The 23,207-nt window shown below is 41.7% G+C and overlaps 1 protein-coding gene across 2 annotated transcripts in view; it reads left to right on the forward strand.

The window, feature by feature from the left end:
• zrsr2 (zinc finger (CCCH type), RNA-binding motif and serine/arginine rich 2) overlaps positions 1-23,207 on the forward strand; it is a 42,007-nt gene that overhangs the window by 16,527 nt on the left and 2,273 nt on the right. The window contains exons 7-11 of one of the 2 annotated variants that reach the window (XM_078559569.1): positions 6,853-6,971; positions 9,879-10,092; positions 12,307-12,362; positions 13,138-13,247; positions 20,354-21,275. In XM_078559569.1, the coding sequence (XP_078415695.1) occupies positions 6,853-6,971; positions 9,879-10,092; positions 12,307-12,362; positions 13,138-13,247; positions 20,354-21,273 (1,419 nt within the window). In that variant the 3' untranslated portion in view covers positions 21,274-21,275. The remainder of the gene's footprint in view (positions 1-6,852; positions 6,972-9,878; positions 10,093-12,306; positions 12,363-13,137; positions 13,248-20,353; positions 21,276-23,207) is intronic. The other variant, XM_078559570.1, reaches the window with a different exon arrangement.

Raw genomic sequence — 23,207 nt, forward strand, 5'->3', positions numbered from 1 at the left:
ATTACCTATATATCATTTAAGTTTGTGGATCATGCTCTGTGCAAATTAGCTGTCAAATTTCTTACACTTAAATTACCCAATTGGTTGTAAAGTGTCTTGAAGTACCCTGGAAGGTGCTATATTGACTTCAGTCTTACCATGGCTCCTAGATGCCACATGCAGTCAAATGTTGCCTTGATGTCAAGAGCAGTCATGCTTACCTCACCTCTTGAGTTCAGCTCTTTTGTACCATTTTGAAGCAAGGTTGTAATGAGGTCTGGAACTAAGTGCCCTGGCAGATACTAAACTGAGCATTAGCGAGCAAGTTACAACTAGGTGCAGTGTTGACGACCCCACACTTCACTTTGATGATTGAGAGCAGACTGATGGGGCAGTAGCTGGCCAGATCAGATTTGTCCTGCTTTTTATGGACGGGACATAGCTGGGAAATTTTCTATTTTCTGGGGTAGATGCCACTGTTCTAGCTCTACTGGAACAGCTTGACAGGTGCGGCTAGTTCTGGAGTCTTCAGTACTACTGTGAGGATGTTGTCAGGGCCCATAGCCTTTGCTGTATCCAGTGCCTTCAGTCATTTCTTGATATCACGTGAAGTGGATCGAATTGGCTGAAGGTTGGGCATTTCAGGAGGAAGTTGAGATGGATAATAGGCTCAGCCCTTCTGGCTGAAGATGGTTGCAAATGCTTCGGCCTTGTCTTTCGCACTGACATACTTGGCTCCCCCATCATTGAGGATGGGGTGTTTGTGAAATCCTCTTCTCTTTGATTACTTAATTGTCCACCATCATTCACAATTGGATATGGGAGGACCGCAGAACTTTAATTTGACCTGTCTTTTGTTGGATCTCTTGGCTCATCTATAGCATGCTGCCTCCGCTGTTTAGCATGCATTGGTCCTGTGACATAGTTTCACCTGGTTAGCACCTCAATTTTAGATATAAAAAGAGAAAGTGCAGAAACAGTTAATGTTTTGAGTCGATTATGACTCTTTAGAACTGAAGGTATATAGAAATGTGATGGGTTATATGCTGTTGAAAGGCAGGAGTGGGTGGGAAGAACAAAAAGGAAGGTCTGGGATCGGGTAGGGGTGGGGGAAATTAAATGACAGATGTCATGGAACAAAAGGCAAACGGAGTGTGATAATGATTGTAGGTAAAGAAACAACACCTTGGTCTGGAGAGAATGTGGACAGCAGAATAATGAACAGTTGTATCTGAAAGCAAAAACATGAAAGCCAGATACAGACTGGCACTTAGCAAAAAAACAAAGAACAAAAATGGGGGACAGAGTTCAGTCTGAAATTGTTGAACTCCTTGTTCAGTCTAGAGGCTGTAAAGTGCTTAATCTGAAGATGAGGTGCTGTTCTTCTGATCCTTTGAATGTGGAGGCTGGTGGGTGGAAAATTAGGACAAGGGGAGCCTTATTATGGTTTTGGGGGGAGGGGAAAAGTTGAGGACAGAAGTGTGGGAAATGGGTTGGACACAAATGAGGGCCCTGTCAACCACAGTGGGGATGGGAAGTCCTCGGTTGAGGAAAAAAGGAAAACAAATCAGCACTGTTGTGGAAGGTCGCACCATCAGAACAGATGCAACAGAGAAACTGGGAGAATGGAATGGAGTGCTTACAGGAGGCAGGGTGTGAGGAAGTATAGTTGAGGTAGCAGTGGGAGTTGGTGGGTGGGCTTATAATGAATGACAGCCTATCCCCAAAGATGGAGAGACAAGTTGAGGGACAGAAGTGTTGGAGACGGACCATGTGAGAGTGAGAGAAGGGTAGAAAGTGGAAACAAAGTTGATGAATTTTTCCAGTTTCGGCCAAGAGCAGGAAGTGGTACCATTACAGTCATCAGTGTACCGGAAAGAGAGTTGGGGGAGGGAGCCTGAGTGGGACTAGAACATTGAATGTTCCACATACCCTAGAAAAATACAGGCATAACTAGGACCCATGCAATTATCATAGGAATACCTTTAATTTGGAAGTGAAACAACTCAGGAGAATCGGTTCAGTGAGAAAATAGGTTCAGCCAGGAAAGTGGTGGTAGTGGTGATTGGGGACTGGTTGGTCTTCTGTTCAAGAAAGAAGCGGTGAGCCCTCAGACCGCCCCGATGGGGAATGGAGGTGTAGAGACATTGGATGGCTGTAGTGAAGAGGAGGCAGTTAGGGCCAGGAAACTGGAAATTGTTAAAATGATGTCAGCACCAGAAGAGTCACAAATGTAGAAGAGACAAGGGGAGAGAAAGTAGACTCAGGATAGGAAGAAATGAGTTCAGTGGGGCAGGAACAGGCTGAAATGATATGTCTACCAGGACAGTCCTGTTTGTGGATTTTGGGAAGGAGGTAAAAGTGGGCTGTGCGGGGCCGGGGGACTGAGGTGGGAAGCTGTGGAGGAAAGATCAACAGAGAAGATGAGCTCAGCGACAGTCCTGGAAACAATGGCTTGATGTTTGGTGGGTCATGGTCCAGGGGGAGGTAGGAAGAAGTGTCTGAGAGTTGATGCTCAGCCTCTGCGAGGTAGAGGTGGTTACGCCAGACACCAACAGCATCACCCTTGTCAGCAGGGTTGATAACAAAGTCAGGGTTAAACTTGAGAGAATGGAGGAGCAAGTTCAGAAGGAGACAGGTTAGAGTGAGTGAGGAGAGCAGAGAAATTAATAGCCGATGTCACACCGACAGTTCTCAATTAAAAGATCAAAAGCAAGGGAGGGGTCCGGGTGGAGAGAGAATATTGGAGATGGGTTCACGGGGAGGATTCCTGGCCAAAGAAGTGAGCACGAAGGCAAAGTCAACAGAAGAAGAGTTCAAAGTCATGCCGGGCTCAATTCATTGAGGTTGGGGCATAGTGGATAAAATTGAGTCATTTGCTAAGTACAGATCATTAACCATTAGAGAGGGGAAGGTCAGAGGGTATTGTGAACCCATGGCAAGAGGAAATAAAGGGGAAGAAAGACCTGGAGGGATGTTGGGACCCATGAGTTGTTGAAGCTTGTGTTCTGTAACGGTTTATTTACCATAGCCATTTAATTGTGCTTTCAATTTAGTATACTGGATTAGTTGCTCACAATACAGTGGTTCTGCACTGGGGAGACCAAACACAAATTGGGCAACTGCTCTATGGAACATCCCTGCTCACTCCGCAAGCATGTCCCTGAGCCCCTCAGTTGCTTGTCACTTAATTCACCTTGCTCTCATGCCCACATTTGTCCTTAGCCTGCTGCACTGTTCCAGTGAAACCCAACGCAAACTGGAGGAACAGCATCTCATATTCAGATTAGGCACTTTACAGCCTTCTGGACTGAACATTGAGTTCAACAACTTCGGATCGTGAACTCTGTCTTCCATTTTGATTGTTTTTTTTTTGCTAAGTGCCAGTCTGTATCTTGTTTTTTACGTTTCTGTTTTCAGACAGAGCTGTTCATTATTCTGCCATTTACACTCACTCTGGACCAATGCTTTGTTTCTTTACTACAACCATTACCACTCCCTTTGTCTTTTGTTTCATGACATCTTAATCTCTCCTGCCCTCTGCCCAATCCAGACCTTCCCTTTTGTCCTTTCTTCCCCCTCCCCCCCCTTTCAACAGCATAAAACCCATCACATTTCTACTTTCCTTCAGTTCTGAAGAAGAGTCATAATTGACTCAACATTTTAACTGTTTCTCACACGCGGATGCTGTCAGACCTGCTGAGCTTTTCAAGCATTTTCTGTTTTTATTTCAGATTTCCAGCATCTGCAGTATTTTATGTCCATTTTTAGATGTGTCTGGTGCTATTCCTGGCATGCTTTCCCATGCTCCTTTGTTGAACCAGAATTGGTTCCTTGGCTTGATGGTAATGGTAGAGTGAGGTATATGCCAGACCACAAGGTTGTAGATTGTTCTGAATAAGATTAATGTAACTCCCCTGCTTTTTAATTCTATCCCTTAATTTTTTATGGCCTTATTCATCTTGTCACTAATTTTAATGATGTTTGTCGAAACCCCAAGATCCCTCTACTCTGCTACCCCATTTAGACAGTTGTAAGGTGAATGTGACCCCTTTATTATTTCTACTAAAATGCACAATCTCACACTTATCTGTATTGAAGTATTTTTGTCAATTAATCACCCATTCTGTAAGTTTATTAATGTCTTCCTGTATTTTGTTGTAGTCCTTCTAATTATCTACCTCCCAATTTGGTGCTATCCTCAGATTTTGAAATTGTGTTTCTGACTGCCGATTACCAAATCATTTACATAAATTGTGAATGACTGTGGTTGCAGCACTGTTCCCTGTGGAACTCCACACCCCACTATTTGGATATCATGTTAACTGCTGGTGAGCAGGAGCTTGAAATATGTGACTTGTTTTCCCTGCTGCCTATGTCAAGCACTGAGATCAATCAGAGCTTCTCATTGCCACCCAGCAGAGACTGGGAATTAAACCTGGCATCTTCCCACTCTGTTTGACTCAGGTACTTACTGGCTAAACTTGGTGCTTTGATTGATATAGGTGTCGTCTCTGATGGAAGAACTCCTGAATGTGGATTCTGAAATTGATGTATTGAGCTATAGGAAGTCAGTGCAGGTTGCCAAGGACAGGAGCAATATGGGATAGGATACAGTTGACAAATGGTGAAAGGTTGCAATTTGTCATGGGTAAAACTCAGTCAGCAAAGAGGGTGCTGCAATCTGGCCCAAAGGGGAAAATGGCTTGAATGATGGTAATGGGACAGAGACCGGGCAGTGTTGCAACAATAGAATTGGTTTTGATGGTGGTCAAGGTTTAGAATCAGACAAGACCTGTGGTTGCACCCCATCAGGCTGTCTGAGCCAGCCGGAAGGACGAGCTGGAGGCTAATGCACACTTCTTGGCAAAAGTCAAAGGGGATGGCTCAATCTTGCAATGTTGGTTTTGAAGAGGTTAGTCACCACTGCTTTGTAGCTAATCTGGAACTGCACAGAGGTGATTGAGGGTTGTACTAGAGAGAACTACATTTTGATACATGTGAAAGCCAACCTTGTGTCTACAAATGATGCTGTCCCTTGGTAATCAGGATTACATGCCCAAGGATGGAGTCTGAAGAGTGGTAGATTTCCTGTTGTAAAGATATTTCCACTTTTGTAATAGTGTATCTACAAAACATAAACTAAACTCCGAATTGCACTTAGAATTGGAGACTACTACTGATCAAAAACTGGCCATTAGCCAATAAAATATGCAGTGGTGTTTATTCCCCTACAACCCATCTCTTATCATTCCCACTCCTGCCTGATTCCCAGATCCTTTTACTGTTTCTAGTTCCTTGATCTAATTTGCTTTTGATAGAACAATAGTCTCTGCTTCAGTGACAGAGTTCTCTGCTACAAACTAGATTCTAGCTATCCAGTATGTAAAGACTTTTTTCAAACTTCTCCCAATTCCTTGAGTAATAAATTTGTGCGCTCTCATTTATTTGCCAATGATTAGGAACAATACACCACTGTTTATCTTCTAAAATGCTCTTCAAGATGATGAAGGTTATCAGGTCACCCCTTAACCCTTTTGGCTTTAGTGAAAGAAGCCTGGTAATGTCTTTATGAAGTTATGCAACATGTTTTCCATAACTTTTCTGATCTCATTATCATAGGGTACCTGAAACTGTTATCAACTACAGTCCAATTGAGGTCTTGTACAAGTTCAGCCTGTACTCCTTGCTTTTGTATTCAAATCCCCAAGGGTTCTTATTGCCTTCTCTACCTATATAATCATAGACTGGTTACAGCACCATACGAGGTCATTCAGCCCATCATGTCCATGCCAGCCATCTGCAAGTGCAACTCACCTAGTTCCACTCCCTTGCCTTTTTTCCTGTAGACCTGCAAATTAGTTTTCTTTAGGTAATTACCAATTTTCTTTTGAAAGCCACAATTGAATCTGCCTCCACCACACTCACTGGTAGTGCATTCCAGACCCTTCATGACTTGGAACACCTCTGTCAAATCTCCTCTCCAACTGCTTTTGATCATCACTTTAAATCTGTCCCCTCTGTGTCGACTCATCCATTGGAAATAGTTTTATTTTCTCTTTCTAAACCGTTCATGATTTTAAACCCTTCTATCAACTCTCCTCTTAGCCTTCCCTTTGGTGAGAGAGGCCCAGCTCTCCAGTCTCTCTAAGTAACTATAATCGCTCATCCCTGGAACCATTCTTTTAAATCTCCTATATGTCCCCTCTAAAGCCTTCCTGTTCTTCCTGAAGTGTGGTGCCCAGAATTGGTTACAGAACTCCACCTGGAGCTGAACTAGTGTTTTTATATTGGTTTAACTTAACATTCTGACTTCTGTACACTCTGCCTCTTATTTATAAAGCCCAGGATCTGATATACTTGTTAATCTGCCAATCACCTTGGGTCTCTGTTCTCACACACCCTTAAAAGTTTCCCAGTTAGCATATTTTGTCTCGTTCCTCGTATTAAAATGTATCTACTCTCACATCTCTGCATTGAATTTCATATGCCATGTGTCCATCTTTTCCATCTGTCTGTCTACTTCCTCTTGAAGTCCTTTGCTATCTTTCTCTGTTTGCTATGCTTCCAAAGTTTCATATCACCAAGTTTTGAAATTGTGCCCTGTACTCCCGACTCATTAACGTTTATCCGTAACAACAGTGGTGCTAGTACTGAATCTACGGGAACTCCTTTTGAGTATGTAGTAAATAAGAGCAACTCGACTTTTCATGAATCACCACTCAACATAACTTTCAACCCTGAGAAACTGTCCTTCAAATATTCCTCTATCCATCTGACCACATTATTTATTCTTCATTCCATTCAGCATTATCTGAGTGGGTTTTTGTTGAAAATCGGTAATTCTGTTATAATTGTGATTTATTTTGTCAACAGTTGGAAAATGGTAATACTTGGCATAATCCAGAAGCACCAGAAGATTATGGGACTGAAAAAGATAAATCGTATTGTCCGTTCTTTCTGAAGACTGGATCCTGCAGGTTTGGTGATAGGTGAGTAAAATATTTTCAATACATACTAAAATAGGAATGTAACTGGACAAAATACAGCATTCAATTGTGACCTTTGTTCAGAATACCCCCACTGCCTGTTATATACTTGTTAAAGAAATGATTTGCCATCCAGGTGAAGTGTTGGCTTTCTTCCGTGACCATTCCGCTGATATCACTGACAGTCCTGAAGTGATATTACTCGTTTCGATTGGAGTCTGGATCAACCTGGAAATTGATCTGGATCTGGTCCACTCTGGTGGGGATTCTTATTGCTGATCTTACTGGTACTGTTTGCCAAAGGTCATGTGGCTCCAGATTAACCAGTTTAAGTGATAACAGCAACTTGTTCTGTTAATGTCCCTGTTAATGGCGACCACTGAGAGACTAAACCCCGGAAACAGCAGAATTTCTCTTTCTGTTAAGAAATGGTTTTAGTTTTATAGCTGTATCTATATTTTCACATATCAGCGTTGGGGACGGCATAAGTCAAAATGCCACCACCCCCATCCCCTTCCCCCACCACCTTAGAATTTCTTTCCCATTGTTGTACAATAGTTCTGGGATGTGCTTTAGTGTTTAGTGCTACAGAAAGCTGGTATAACATGATTTGTAGATTTTGGATGCTGTGACATAATCTTAGCCCATATTTTGCTGATTTTGCAGAGGTTGCTGAGAAGTTTGAGTGCTGAATAAAAAAAAATTGGTTGTTTTAGATGCCAGCAAATAATAAATGTTAAATTTGAATGTGACTTAGGTTGATGTTACACTGAGTAACTTGTGGTCTTATAGAAACTCAACAAGCGGTGTATGTGACTTAAGGTATAAATTTTTTTTGCACTTGCTCCCTTCTTTCTTGAATAATCACACTATCAATGACTTGTCTCTTGAGCTTGTTTTAATAGTTTTGATGCTGTTAATATTGGAACTTCTTTGAAGCTGAATTAATCTCAGTAAAGATTCTGTCAAAGCAGATGCCTTAGAGGAATTATTGATTCCTTGGATTCAGGTTTCCACTTCTCGTTGTGGAAAATAATGAGACCTGGGATAGGTAAATCTCATGGGCTGAATGGCTTTCACCCTAGGTTCTCGGGAGGAACAGGTGGGGAGGTTGCAAATGTCTTTGTAGTAATTTTTTAATGCTCCCTATATTTGGGCCTTGACAAGAATTGATGCTGGAAGGATGTTCCCCTCTGGCAGAAATCTGGAACTAGCAACTACAGTTTCAGAATTAGGGGTGTCACGTTTAAGACTGAGATGAGGAAGAATTTCTTCTGAGTTTTTAATCTTTGGAATTCTCTACCCACAGAACAATGGAAGCTGAGTCATTGAATATATTCAAGGCTGAGTTAGACACATTCTTGATCTATAAGGGAGCCAAGGGTTATGGGGATAGGCAGAAAGGTAGAGTTGAGGCCACAATCAGATCAGCCATGATCTTATTGAATGGCAGATCAGGCTCGAGGGGTCGAATCGTCTACTCTTATTTCTTATGACAATTGTTTCCTTGAATTTGGAAATTGCAATTGTCATTCTATTGTTTAAGACAACAGAGAGGGGGAAACCGGGAACTACAGACTGGTCAATTATAGGAAATTTGTTGGACCCTATTAGTTCACTTATCTCGGCAACACACTTGTTGATGACAAGAAATAAGAATTATCAGAGCAAGGGCAACCTCAAACATCAGTCTAGGAATGAAGAGGAGTAAGTCCACCTACCAAACTGAAAGTCTATAGAGTAATAGTCCGGCCCACTCTGTAAGACTTGTACTATGTACCAGTGTCATGCCAAGAAGCTCAACCACTTTCACTTGAACTTTCTTCAGAAACTTCTGAAGATCAGAAGCCAGGACAAAATACCAGACACGGAGGTCCTCACCCGAGTTAGCATTCTAATCATTCACGCCAGACTGAGACAATGACAGATGAGTTGGGCTAGTCATGTAGCCAGAATGCCTGACATCCACTTACCAAAGCAAATCTTCTATGGTGAGCTCACAAGGGGGTCAGAGGAAGCACTACAAGGATGCTCTGAAGGCTTCACTTAGGAGTTTTGATATTGACTTTGAGTCCTAGGAGAAACTCGCCCAGGATCTCTAGACCTGGCGTAACCAAATAAAATGGTGTGGACTCCTTCGAAAACATGTCACAGGCAGAGAGAAAACGCAAGGAGGGGAAACCCTGAGCCAGCAACTCATCCAAAATTCAATCATCTGTGGTATCCTGTCCTGTTTGCAGCAGAACCTTCCAGGCACAGATTGGCCTTAGCATTCACCTATGTATCCACCCAAACCCTACCAATCACCCCAGATGATGAACATGGTCACCTTCGTCTTGAAGAATGAGCTGGATGATAAAAGGATTAGATAGAGAGGATATATAGACACTATTTGTTCTGGGAGAGGGAATCTAAAACATGGCATAATCTTAAAAGGAGAGATCGACCATTCAGGAGTGAAATCACAACACACTTTCTCAAAATATAGTGGCAATCTGGAATTCCCTCCCCCAAAGAGCTGTGGATTTTTGGGTCAATTGAAACCTTCAAGGCTAGGATTACTGATTATGGGGTAAGGGAACCGGGGGATACAGAGCAAAGGTCAGTCATTGTATGATGAAAAGTCTCAAGAATGTGGATGAACTCCTGTTGCTATGTATGTTTGCGTATATTCTGTAGTCTAGATTTCTGGACCCTTCACAAAGGTGCTGCCTTATAAAATGCCCGAAAAGGTTCAGTTGCTTAATGAATATACAAACCGATTCATCACGTGATGTTAACTGTCATTTTAAGATGGTAGACAGTTGGATCAGACACAGTTAGTTTGAAAGTGAAAATTCTCTTGTAATTACTGCTGTCTTTGAGGGCTATGTATGTATAACAGAATGGTTGCAAATTTCTTTCATACAGGTGTTCTCGTAAACATGTTTACCCAGCATCAAGTCAAACCCTTCTTATCCGAGCCATGTTTATTACCTTTGGGATGGAGGAAAGTAGGCGAGATGACTATGATACAGATTCTGGGCTGGAGCACAGTGAAGAAGACATTTACCAGCAGTTTGTGGAATTTTATGAGGATGTACTACCTGAATTTAAGAACATTGGAAAAGTTGTACAATTTAAGGTATTTTATACATTCATTTAATCGATCATATTACATATTTACAGAATTTACAGAATAGAAAAGGGCCATTCAGCTGTATCTACTCCTAACAAACCTTCTTCCCACCCTCTCTATTTCATTTAACCCTATCAACATAGCCTATATTTCTTCTCCCTCATGTTAATTTAGCTTCTCCTCAAAAGCATCTCTGCTGTTTGCTTCAACTATTCCCTGTGGTAGTAAGTTGAACTACTTCTTGGATTTATTAGTGACAATCTTATTTAATGGCTCCTAGTTTCGAACTCCCCACAACCAGTGGAAACATCATCTCCACATGTAACCTACTGAGCCCCTTCATAATTTTGAAGACCTTTTTTAGTTCACTTGTCAGCTTTCTTTTCTGGCAAAAAGAGCCCCAGCCTGTTCAGTCTTTCCTGATCGTTATAACCCCTCAGTTCTGGCATCATTCTTGTAAATGATTTTTGCACTTTCTCTATAATGTTCAAATCTTTTGAGTAATGTTGAAACTAGAACTGTGTGACTAGAACATAAGTGTGGTACGACCAAGGGGCTAATGTATGTTTGACATGACTTTGAGTCATAGTCATTACTACTCAGGAAGCCCATTGCTCTACAGAGAGCTGGTTTGGATTCAATCGAGTCGTTCCCATTCCCTGGCTCTGTCCCTGTAGCCCTTCTTTAACAAATTAACATCTGTATTTTTCACTGGTGTATGGGTCAATAATGCTGGGATTTCTGGCAACTAATTCAGTAATTGACCTACTCTGCTTGTCCAGAGGATAATTGTGCATTGATGGAGGAGCATGCAAATCAAGGTCAATAATAGTGATATTTTTCACTTCTGAACCTGATCAATAAATTTGTCCCTGTAACTTCAAATGTACTTTTTCTCTACAATATGTACATACAACCTTCATAGTTTGGGAAGTTATGCAGTAGTTCAAATCTCTTTACCTGATGTGGAGTAGCATTCACCAAAAAATGGGTTGACACAGCTAATATTCAACATTTGGTGCTGCTGGAGAGGGACAGATAATGAGCTAATCTGTTCCATTCAACGATAGCCTTATAGTGCTTAATGAGGAGGTACCAATTGTTGAATTGCCTATCACATTAAGTTGTAAGGCGTTTGAACAACTCGTGTTTCCTGTAACTTGTTACAAGTTTGTAAGTATTCTTCCCAGATTTATGATGTTAACTATTGTAATGAATCCCCATAGAGACCAATAATTTTTTAAAAGGGATTAATTGCCCAGCAGCCGATTACAAATAACCAAAGGACAAGATTTCATGTTTTAAGACTTTTGCAGTAACAAACCAACTAAAATCAACATAGATCAAACATCACTTAACAGACAATTAATACACTTAACTAAAGAAAAGGTACTTTCACATTAACTAATGTAAGATACATCTTACAACTCCTTTTGTTGTGCGCTGCACTACTGGCAGATATATAACGTTACAAGAGCAGTCCCTCTCTGACTCCCACCACCAGCTTTGCTTTTCCTTGCCACCCTAGATCGAAACTTCCACTGTCCTCCAGAAATTGTTCCACTCAGCCTTTACTTTCCATATCTGATTTTCATCAACAAGGCCCACTCCAAGAACTCCTTGTTCATTAAATCTTCAAAAGTCCTGTCTGTTCTGTTCCCTTCCTTTCAAACAGAAAACAAACTCTCCCAAGCATCATCTTGATTGTTAACACAAAACAGTCCTTCTGTTTCTCCACAGCAGTTGCTGCCCTCTGTTTCTGTCTTAAAAAGTAGCTGTCACTTTTCTGAGTTACTGTGTAAAGGTGTGAAAACTCATTTTATATTTCAATATGTTTCTGTTTCTCTCCCTATGGCAACCAGATCATATAGGCATGTCTCCGAGCTGGGGTTCTTCCAGATTTCCCAATTCTGCCAAAATTAAAGGGATGCTTTAAAACATAACCATCTTGTAAAGTCCAGCTTCATAACACTGTAGATGTTTCCATTGCCACGACATGATGCACACCTTTCAAACAATACTGGCTTGAAGAACACATCTTGTTCTGGGCTATCCTTAAAAAGGATTGTCCTCCACATGGTCATTAGCTTTGAGTTCCAAAACTAAGATTGAACGGAGTAAAAACTTCTTGAAAAGCCAGATTTTTGCACCTAATATGGTGCAATGCCAGATTTTAAATGCACAAAGCTGCAATATTAATTCTCAGTATTAATTTTCCAGGTTAGTTGCAACTATGAGCCACACCTCAGAGGAAATGTGTACGTCCAATATCAAAAGTAAGTCTGTATTTTCTACACTGCTCTTCATTGATGGATTTATTTAGTATCTTTTACATCGTCAAGACATCCCAAAACACTTCACAGCCAGCAACTTATTTTGCAATGTAGTCACCATTAGATAAGCAATTTGTGTACAGCAAAGGCTTTAGACAATATTGAGATAAATCATCAATTAGTTGAGTGATAAATTTTGGTTAGGAGGCTGGAACCAAATGATCTTTTACGTCCATGTGAGCAAGCAGTTGGACCCCAGTTTAATGTCTTGTCCAAAGCAAGTCACTTCAGACCAGCACTTTCTTATTACTGCACTGGGAGTATCAGCTAGGGTTTGGTTCTGTGGTACCTGGAGTGGAGCTTGAACAGTGACATTTTGACTTGGGGCGGGAACCAAGTGGAGAAACTGCAGCTTGAAAGCATTTTCTAAGTTGTTTTTAATTATCTGTATATCTCCTCCTTTCTGGTCATGTCCCACTCCTTCATTTTGCTCTCCACACCTCAGTCTTTTTCAGTACTTCTCAGCGATTGGCCGCAGGTTTGTTCCCCACTGTGACTCTCACTGATTCCTTCCTGCCTTCAGTGTCTGCCCCTGCCCTACCAAAACACATCAGATCAGTTACATACCTTGGGGATATGAAGCTCCATATTCTGTGGCGTGTTCCCAAGACTCTGCTGGAGTGTAACCCACTGTAAAGTATCTGTGTAGATCTCTTAGGAAATTAGTCACCATTTGATGCTTCTTTGCTAACAGCTGATTGCTTATGGTTTACTGTAGGGAGGAGGAATGTCAACAGGCCTTTGCACTTTTCAATGGGCGTTGGTATGCAGGGAAGCAGTTGCAATGTGAATTTTCACCTGTGACTCGATGGAAAACTGCAATATGTGGTTTGTTCTCTATGTATTTTTCATTTTGTACTTTCATTATGTTAACACATTTATTAATTTAATCTGGTTATTTGATAATTGCAAATTTGTAATGGTCAGTCAAATCTTCATGAAAATTAGGTTTGGCTATCTAGCCTCCACTATAGTCCCTATAGTATAGTCTACTATACTGTACAATATATTAATACAGGCTGGGACCAATGCGGGCAGTTTTCCAGTGCTCGTAGACAGGGTTTAAACTAACTTGACAGCATGATGAGAACCAAGATGAAGAATAAACAGGTGCACAAACTTACAGTAAGGTTTAAGTGCAGGTAGGTAAATTTTGTTTTCATTCATTCATGGGATGTGGGCTTCGCTGGCTGGGCCAGCATTTATTGCCCATTCCTAGTTGCCCTTGGGAAGGTGGTGGTGACAACTGAGTGACTTTCTGAGGGCATTTTTAATAGTCAACCACATTACCGTGGGTCTGGAGCCACATGTAGGCTAGACCGAGTAAGGGCAGCAGATTTCCTTCCCTAAAGGACCAGGTGGATTTTGTACAACAATTGACATTGGCTTCATGGCTATCATTAGACTTTTAATTCCAAATTTTTATTCAATTCAGATTTCACCATCTGCCATGGTGGGATTTGAACCGAGGTCCTCAGAGCATTACCAGTCCAGCGATAATACCACAATGCCATCACCTCCCCTTAAATACATGGAGTATGGTAAATAAGGTTGGTGAGCTGCAGGTGTGAATAGCCACATGGCAATATGATGTTGTGGCAATAATGGAGACTAGGCTCAAAAAAGGGGAAGAACTGAGTAGTAAATATCCCTGGATACAAAGTGTTCAGGAAAGAAAGGAGGAAGGGTGACAGTATCAATTAAGAAAATCATTGCAGTGCTGGAGAGAGAAGGAATATCGGGTCAAGGGCATAATCTATTGGTTAGAGTTAAGAAACAGTAGAGGTACTCTTACATTACTGGATGTATTCTGTAGGCCATTAACTAGTAGGAAAAAGATAGAGGAGCAAATTTGCAGGAAAATTAGAGGGATTCAAGAACTATAGAGTAGTGATCATAGAGGACTTGAATTATCCTAATATAGACTAAGAACATAAGACATAGGAACAGGAGAAGGTCATTCAGCCTGTTGAGCCTGTTCCACCATTCAGTACGATCATGACTGATCGAACACTTCAATGCCTTTTATCCACACTATCCCCATAACTCTTTACATTATTGTTAATCAGAAATCTATCAATCTCTACCTTAAACATACTCAATGACTGAGCTTCCACGGCCCTCTAGGGTAGAGAGTTCCAAAGATTCACAACCCTCTGAGTAAAGAAATTTCTCCTCATCTCGGTCCTAAGTGGCTTCCCCCTTATTTTGAAATTGTGTCCCCTGATTCTAGACTTCCCAAACAGGGGAAATATCTTACCTGCATCTATCCTGTCTCTTCCTTTAGTATTTTGTAGGTTTCAATGAGATCACCTCTCATCTTAGAAACTCTAGAGAATACAGGCCCAGTTTCCCCAATCTCTCCATAAGACAGTCCCGCCATCCCCGGAACAAATCTGGTGAACCTTCGTTACGCTCCCTCTATGGCAGTAATATCCTTTCTGAGGTAAGGGGACCAAAACTGCACACAGTACTCCAGGTGCTGTCTAACCAAGATTCCTTACAACTGAAAAAAGACTTCACTATTCCTGTACTCAAATCCTCTTGCAATAAATACTAACATTCCATCAGCCTTCCTACTTGCCTGCTGCACCTGCATGTTAGCTTTCAGTGACTTATGGACAAGCACAAGGCCCAGGTCCCTTTGTACATCTACACTTACTAATTTCTTACCATTTAGGAAATAATCTGCACATCTGTTCCTTCTACCAAAGTGGATAACCCCTCATTTTTCCACCTTATATTCCATCTGCCATGTTTTTGCCCACTCATTGAGTCTCTCCAAATCCTCCTGTCACCTCTTTACATCTTCTTCACAACACATATTCCCGCCTGGCTTTGTATCATCTGTGAATTTGGAGATATTACATTTGGTCCCCACATCCACATCATTGATATATATTGTGAACAGCTGGGGCCCAAGTACTGATCCTTGCGGTACCCCACTAGTCACAGCCTGGCACCGCGAGAATGACCTGTTTATTCCTACTCTGTTTTCTGCCTGTTAGCCAATCCCTAATCCATGCCAGTATATTGCTTCCTACCCCACGTGCTTTTATTTTTCTAATCAACCTCCTGTGGGGGACTTTATCAAAAGCCTTCTGAAAATCCAATTATCTACATCCATCGACTCTCCTTTATATATTTTGTTAGTAACATCCTCAAAAAACTCCCAAATTCGTCAAACGTGATTTCCCATTTGCAAATCCATGCTGACTATGTCCAGTCAAATCATGATTATCCAAGTATCCATTTATCACATCCTTTAAAATAGATTCTAGCATTTTCCCTACAACTGATGTAAGGCTAATAGTCTATAGTTGCTCTAATAATAAGGGATGTATCTCCCTCCCTCCCTTAAACAGTGGGGCAACATTTGCTACCATCCAATCTTCAGGAACCTTTCCAGAATCTATAGAATTTTGGAAAATGATCACCGATGCATCCACTATCTCTGTAGCAACCTCTTTCAACACTCTGGGATGCAGAATATCAGGTCCAATTTACCAACTTTCAGTCCCATTAATTTCTCCAATACAACCTTCACACTTATACTAATTTCCTTCAACTCCTCATTCTCCCTAGTCCCTTGGATTTCTAAATCTGGGAGATTTCCTGTATCTTCCTCAGTAAAAACAGACACAAAGTAATCAGTAACTTCGCTGGAATTTCTCTATTCCCCATTATGAATTCTCCTGTCTCTGCCTGTAATGGGTCCACCTTCGTCTTAGCCAAATGCTTCTTTTTTACATACCTCTAGAAGCTTTTACAGTCCGTTTTTATGTTTTTTTACTAGATTGCATTCATATTCTATTCTCCCTTTCTTTACCAGGTTCTTGTTCTTCCTTTGCTATATTCTAAAAACCTCCCAATCCTCAGGTTTACTACTACTTCTGGCAACTTTATAAGCCTTTTCTTTTAATCTTGTACAATCCTTAACTTCCTTTGTAAGCTACGGTTGACTGACTTTTTTGGGGTTTTTGCACCTTGAAGGAATGTACAAATACTGTAAGCTACGTAATAGTTCTTTGAAGACTATTCATTGCCTATGTACAGTCATACCTTTTAATGCATTTTCCCAATCCACCTCAGCCAATTTGTCCCTCGTGCCTTCATAATTTCCTTTTTTCAATTTTAACATCCTTGCTTCAGAGTGAACTGCCTTACTTTCAAACATAAAGTCAAATTCTATCATATTGTGGTCACTCATCCCTAAAGGTTCTTATACAACAAGCTTATTAATTAGCCCTTTTTCATTACATAATTCTAGATCTAAAATAGCCTGTCCTCTATTTGGCTCCTCAACATACTGCTCCAGAAAACCATCCCTAACACACTCCAGAAACTCGTTCCACAGCATTAGTGCTCAATTGGTTTACCCAGTCTATATGCAGATTGAAGTCACCATGATTACTCTATTGCCCATGCTACATGCTTCTCTCATCTCCTGATTAATACCATGCCCCACATTACCACTACTGTTTGGTGGCCTGTAAATAATTCCAACCAATGTCTGCTGCCCTTTGCTGTTTCTTAGCTCCATCCAAACAGATTTCACACATTGTTCTTCTGATCTGAGATCATCCCTTAGAAATGCACTAATCCATCCCTTATTATCAGTGCAACTTCACCTCCTTTCCCTTGTCTGTCCTCCTTAACGCATCAAATATCCTTGAATATTCAGTTCCCAGTCATGGTCACCATGCAGCCACGTTTCCGTAATGGCAACTATATCATACCCATTTACCCTTATTTGTACCTTTAAATTATCTACCTTATTGTGAATGCTGCGCGCATTCAGGTAGAGTGTCCTTAACTTTATCTTTTTGACATCATTCCGCATTCAAAGCATACTCAATGCTCTGCTTTGTTTCTCCTGCCTTCTAGTCTCACTACTACTTCCTGTTACCAACTTTACTTTCTTCCAGTTTGGGCCACCTCTCAGGTTTCCATTCCCCTGACAAGCTAGCTTAAACCTACTCCAACAGCACTAGCAAATCTCCCTGCAAGTACATTGGTCCCAGTCCTGTTAAGATGTAACCTGTACAGGTCTCACCTGTCCAGATCTGGTCCCAATGCCTCAGAAATCTGATGCCCGCCCTCCTACACCAATTCCCCAGCCACGTATTTAATCGATCAATCCCCCTATTCCTATGTTCACTAGCACGTGGCACTGGGAGTAATTCTGAGATTACTGCTCTTGCGGTCCTGCTTTTTAATTTCCTTCCTAGCTCCCTGAAATCTGCTTGCAGGACCTCATCTCTCTTCCAATCTATGTCGTTGGTACCAATGTGGACCCCAACTTTTGGCTGATTTCACCCCCCCCAAAGGATGTCCTGCAGCCATCCCATGACATCCTTGACACTGGCACCAGGAAGGCAACGCACCACCCTGGAGTCACATTTACTGCCGCACAAATGCTTGTCTGATCCCCTGACAATGGAATCTCCCCCCATCGCTATTGGCCTTCCATTCTTCTTCCTCCCCCTCTGTAGCTTAGCAAATGTGTAGAAGACAGAGAGGGAGAAGGGTTTCTGAAGTGTGTTCAGGAGAATTTTCTTCAGTACATTTCTAACCCAACAAGAAAGGAGGTATTGCTGGATCCAGTTCTGGAGAATGGGGTTTGTCAGATGGATCAGGCATCCGTAGGGTAAAATTTAGGAGCAGTGATCATATTATCAGGAGGTTTAGATTGGCTTTGGAAAAAGACCAGGAGCAACCCAGAATAAAACATACTTCATTGGAGGAGGGCTAATTTCAGTGGATTGCGAATGGACCTGTCCTGGGTAAATTGAAATGAAAAATAGGCAAGCATTGCTGTAATGGAGCAATGGGCTGACTTCAAAGAGGAGATAGTTCAATACAGTTGAGGTACATTCCCATTAAGGGGAAGGGTAGGGCAACCAAAACCAGAGCTCCCTTGATGACGACAGAAATTAAGATGAAGCAGTGAAAGGGTGCATATAAAATTGTCAGGTTGATAATAGTAAGAACCAGGATGAATGTGTAAAGTTCAGAGAGCAAATGGAAAGGAAATAGAGGGGTAAAGAGAGAGAGTCTGACAAGAGACTGACAGCTAACATAAAAGGTAATCCAACGGTCTTCTATAGGCACATAAATAGTAAGAGATGTAAGAGGAAGGATGGGGCCAATTAAGAGCCAAAAAGGGAATCTACACATGGAAGCAGAGGCCATGGCTGAGGTACTAAATGAGTACTTTGCATTGACTTTACCATTGGAAGAAAGTGCTGTCAAAGTCATGGTGAAAAAGGAGGTAGTTAAGACATTGGATAAGCTAAAATTTATGGAGGAGGTATTAGAAAGGCTGACCAGGACCAGATGGGATGCGTCGGAGAATGCTGAGGGAATTTAAATTGCGGATGCACTGACCAAAATCTTCCAATCTTGTTTAGACTCGAGGGTGGTGCTAGAGGAGTGGAGAATTTGAAACGTTATACCCTTGTTCAAAAAAAGGAATAAAGACAAGTCACCAACTACAGGCCAGTCAGTTTAACTTCAGTGGTGGGGAAGCTTTTAGAAATGATAATCCAGAACAAAATTAACCGTCACTTGGGCAATTGCAGATTAATCATGGATAGCCTGTATGGATTTAAGGGTTAAGGTTAAATTGTGTCTAACTAACTTGCCTGAGGTTTTTGGTGATGTGACACGTGATGAGGGTAATGCGGTTGGTGTGGTTTATATGGATTTCCAAAGTTTGACAAAGTGCCACATAACAGGCTTGTCAGGAAAGTTGAGGCCCATGGAATAAAATGGACAATGGCAGCATGGCTGAGTGACAGGAAGCAATAATGGTAAATTGCTGTTTTCCAGACTGGAATAAAGTATTGGTGTTAGGACTACTGCTTTTCTTGATTATATGTTAATAACTTAGACTTGGTTGTACTGAGTACAGTTCCAAAATTTGCTGTTGAATGGGTGGACATGTGACAGATGAAGCTTAATTCAGAGAAATGCAAAGTAATGCATTTTGGTACAAAGTAGAAGCAGGGGCAATATAAAATAAAGGATGCATTTCGAAAGGGAGTGCAGATCTGGGGATATATTTGCACAAATCATTGAAGGTGGCGGGGCAGATTGAGAAAGTGGTTAATAGAGCATACATCTAAATCTAGACTTCATAAATAGAGGCACAGAGTAGAAAAACAAGAAAGTTATGGTGAACCTTTATAAAACACTGATTCGGCCTCAACTGTAGTATTGTGTCCAATTCCGGGGACCACACTTTCAGAAAGATGTGAAAGGTTTAGAGAGGGTCCAAAAAAGGATGGTTCCAGGAATGAGGAATTTCATGGTTAGATTGGAGAAGTTTGGGCTGTTCTTTGAGAAGAGAAAACTGAGAGGAGATTTGATAGAAGATTTCAAAATCATGAGGGGTCTGGACAGAGTAGATAATAGATAGCTGTTCCCATTGGTGGAAGGATCAAGAATCAGAGGGCATAGATTTAAGGTAATTGACAAAAGAAGCAGTGGAGACATGAGGAAAATTATTTTTATGCAGTGAATGGTTAGGACCTGGAATGCGCAGCCTGAGAGTGTGGTGGAGGCAGGGTCAATTGTGGCTTTCAAAGGGGAATTGGATAAGCAACCAAATAAATATGGGGAAAGGGCGGGGGAGTGGGACCCGCTGAGTTGCTGTTACACAGAGGCGCGGCATGGACCCCAGGCTAAATGGCTGCCTTTTTATATTTTTTTATACATTCTGTGGTTCTATAATCGAAATTTGCTTCATTGAATCTGACAGTCCGTCTGGCTAGATGAGTTCATGGGCATTTGTTTCTAGTGTGTTTTTAGATTTCAATGTCACACGTTCACATTAGGCTGTCAAATTGTAGAATCATTTGATTATTGCTAGTTGAATGTTATCAAGAGCCAGTGACATTTTGTAAAGATTTTATTAATTTGCTCAACAGGACTTTATGAAAGACGCAAATGCCCCAGAGGAAAACACTGCAACTTCCTCCATGTCTTCAGGAATCCTAATAGCGAGTTCTGGGAGGCTGACCGAGACCTTTACATCTCACCAGACAGAACAAAATCCTATTCTAATAAATACCATGAGAGACGTGAAAGAGCAAGCTATCGTCATGATTACCACAGTCGATCTAGGAGGCGGTATAGCTGTAGTCCAGACAAAATACAGAGGAGATCCGGAGAGTCTGAAAGGAAAAGGAAGAGAAGCAGGAGCAGAGATAGGAGACGGTTACAGAGGTCCAGGAGTAGGAGTCAGGACAGGAAAAGGTCACGAAGCAGAGAGAGGTATCGCAGAAGCCGGAGTAAAGAAATACGCAGATCACAGAGGTCTCGAAGCAGAAGTGAAGAACGAAGGAGATCGAGAAGCAGAGATGGGAGTAGATGTAGGTCAAGAAGCAGAAGTGAAGAACGATCGCGGAGCAGGAGTAAATCTAGATCCAGGAGCAGGAGTAAAGGGAGAAGCAGAGACCGGTCTGGCAGCAAGGGATTAGGGACAGAGAGATCACGAAGCAGAAGTAAAAGTAAGCCACGATCCAGAAGTAGAAGTCCTCATGGGTGGAACAGGAAAAGGAAGAGAGAGTCTGAAAACAAGGACAGAAGAAGCAAAAAGAAAGCGAAGCGAGAGAAGAAAGCCAAGAGCAAGTCTGAAAACAAATCGAAAGATTCCAAAACAAAAAGACCAGAAAGTGAGCCCAGAAATTCTCCAGCTAGTTCAATAGAGAAGGACACACAGGTCCCCATGGGTAATCCTGAAGCAAGAAGCCCTTCCACTTCTCCAAGTACAAAGAGCTCAGCAAGTGATTCAACAGTGCCTGTCAAACTGGAAGACATGACTGAAACAGAAGTTGTAGATGAGTGAAGGTGAGTATTCTTTACTAACATTGTTAGGCAAAATGCTCCAGTACTTTCAAATTGGGGGTGGGGGGGGAAGAGGAAGATTCAGGAGATTGGAGCTCTGGCTAGGGAGACAGAAGGTTCAGGAAACTGGGACAGGAGATCTAGGGATTCAGGTGTTGATACTGGGTATTGAGGGTTACCAGCTTGGGTTGGGAACTACAGTGTTGGTGGATTAAGGGCTTCAATGGGGATGGCAGAGTACCAGCATCAGCAAGATTGTGTGGCAGCCAGTAAAGGTGAGAATGGCAGAGAGAGAGGAGCAGAGAGTAAAGGTGAGAATGGGAGAGAAACAGAAGAGCCGAGAGTAATGGGGAGAGTGGGAGAGACGGGAGCAGAGAGTAAAGGGGAGAGTGGGGGTGACATACAAGCAGAGAGTAAAGGGGAGGAGGGAGCAGAGAGTGAAAGGGAGAGTGGGAGAGACAGAGGAGCAGAGAGTAAAGGGTAGAGTGGGACCTTGTGGGTAAACAATGAAAAATTGTTGCCACTGGTGGGCAGGTTAAACCCAAGAATACTGGTCCGAGGTTTCTCATTGTGTATGTGATTTTACACCAACAAATTCCAACAGTTCACACTAGGGTGTGCGAGGAGGGAAGCATTCCTCAGGACCCCTCTGGGCTGCCCAGAAAGAATCCCAACCCCACCTATCCATCCTTGCTCAAGATCCCAGCCAGAGCCCAGCTTTTAATCGGAAGCAAGACTGAACAATGGGATTTAAGGAGGATCCTAGACCGAATATCCTGAGTGTCAGAATCATTTTTTGAACGGAATCTCATTCCTCCATGAATACTTTCATTTTTAAAAGTTGGAGCATTAAGAACTTTTTCAAAACATAATTTGAATGGATTTTTTGCATAGCCTGTCTGGAAAATCCATCAGTTTTGATTATACATTTTGTTTGTTGGTTGCAGTTGGTTTTTAAGCAAAAAAAAAAATGGGCGATAGAGCTGAATTCCACAATACATAGTGGTAGTGGTGTCACACTGCACTGAGTCCTTCCCTTTTCTTTAATGGGGGAGGAAAAGACCATTGGAAACAGACTGAGCTAAATGAAATTGAGTCTGGTCTTTGAAATACAATCCAAAATTTCAATGTTTACAGTGCAGAGTGCAGGAGGCGGCCATTCGGCCCACTGAGTCTACACTGGCTCTCTGAAAGAGCATTCTACCTAGTCCCCCTCCCCTGCCTTATCCTCGCAACCTTGCACATTCTTTTCAGATAGCCATCCTATTCCTTTTTGAAGGAAGGAGATAGCTATCTTCCACCCTGAGAGGGGTGGAAGGAGAAACCTCGATTAATAACTGGCTCCCTGTCGCTCTTTCGGAGACAGCTCACCCAGCACCGTGTTCCATCTTAAAGTCATACCAGGTGGAGTGCTGGAAAATGCAGCAGCATTATGAAGTTTATAGATGATACAAAAATTGGCAATGTAGTATATAATAGGATAGTTATAAGCTTCAGAATAACTGACAGGATGGTGAAATGGCCAGAAGCTTGGAGTTCGATATGATGTGTGAAGTGATGCACTTTGGAAGGATTAATATAGAAAGACAGTGCACCATAAATGGCAGGATATTGAAAAATGTAGATGAGCAGAAAGACCTTGTCCATTTATAAAAATCCTTAAAGGTGACAGCAAGTTGATGAGGTGGTTAAAAGTAAAGGATTATTTGGGTTTATAAATAGAGGCACAGAATATAAAAGCAGACAGATCATACTAAACTTTCTAAATCACTGGTTAGACCTCAGCTGGAGTATTGTGGACACCACACTTCAGAAAAGATGTGGTTGTGGTGGAAAGGGTACAGAGGTGGTTTACCAGGAATGAAGGACTTCAGTTATGGAGAAAGGTTGGAAAAGCTAGGACTGTTCCTCTTGGAACACAGAAGGTTAAGAGAT

The sequence above is a fragment of the Cetorhinus maximus genome, chromosome 16, assembly GCF_964194155.1.
Source record: "Cetorhinus maximus chromosome 16, sCetMax3.hap1.1, whole genome shotgun sequence".
Taxonomy (NCBI): domain Eukaryota; kingdom Metazoa; phylum Chordata; class Chondrichthyes; order Lamniformes; family Cetorhinidae; genus Cetorhinus; species Cetorhinus maximus.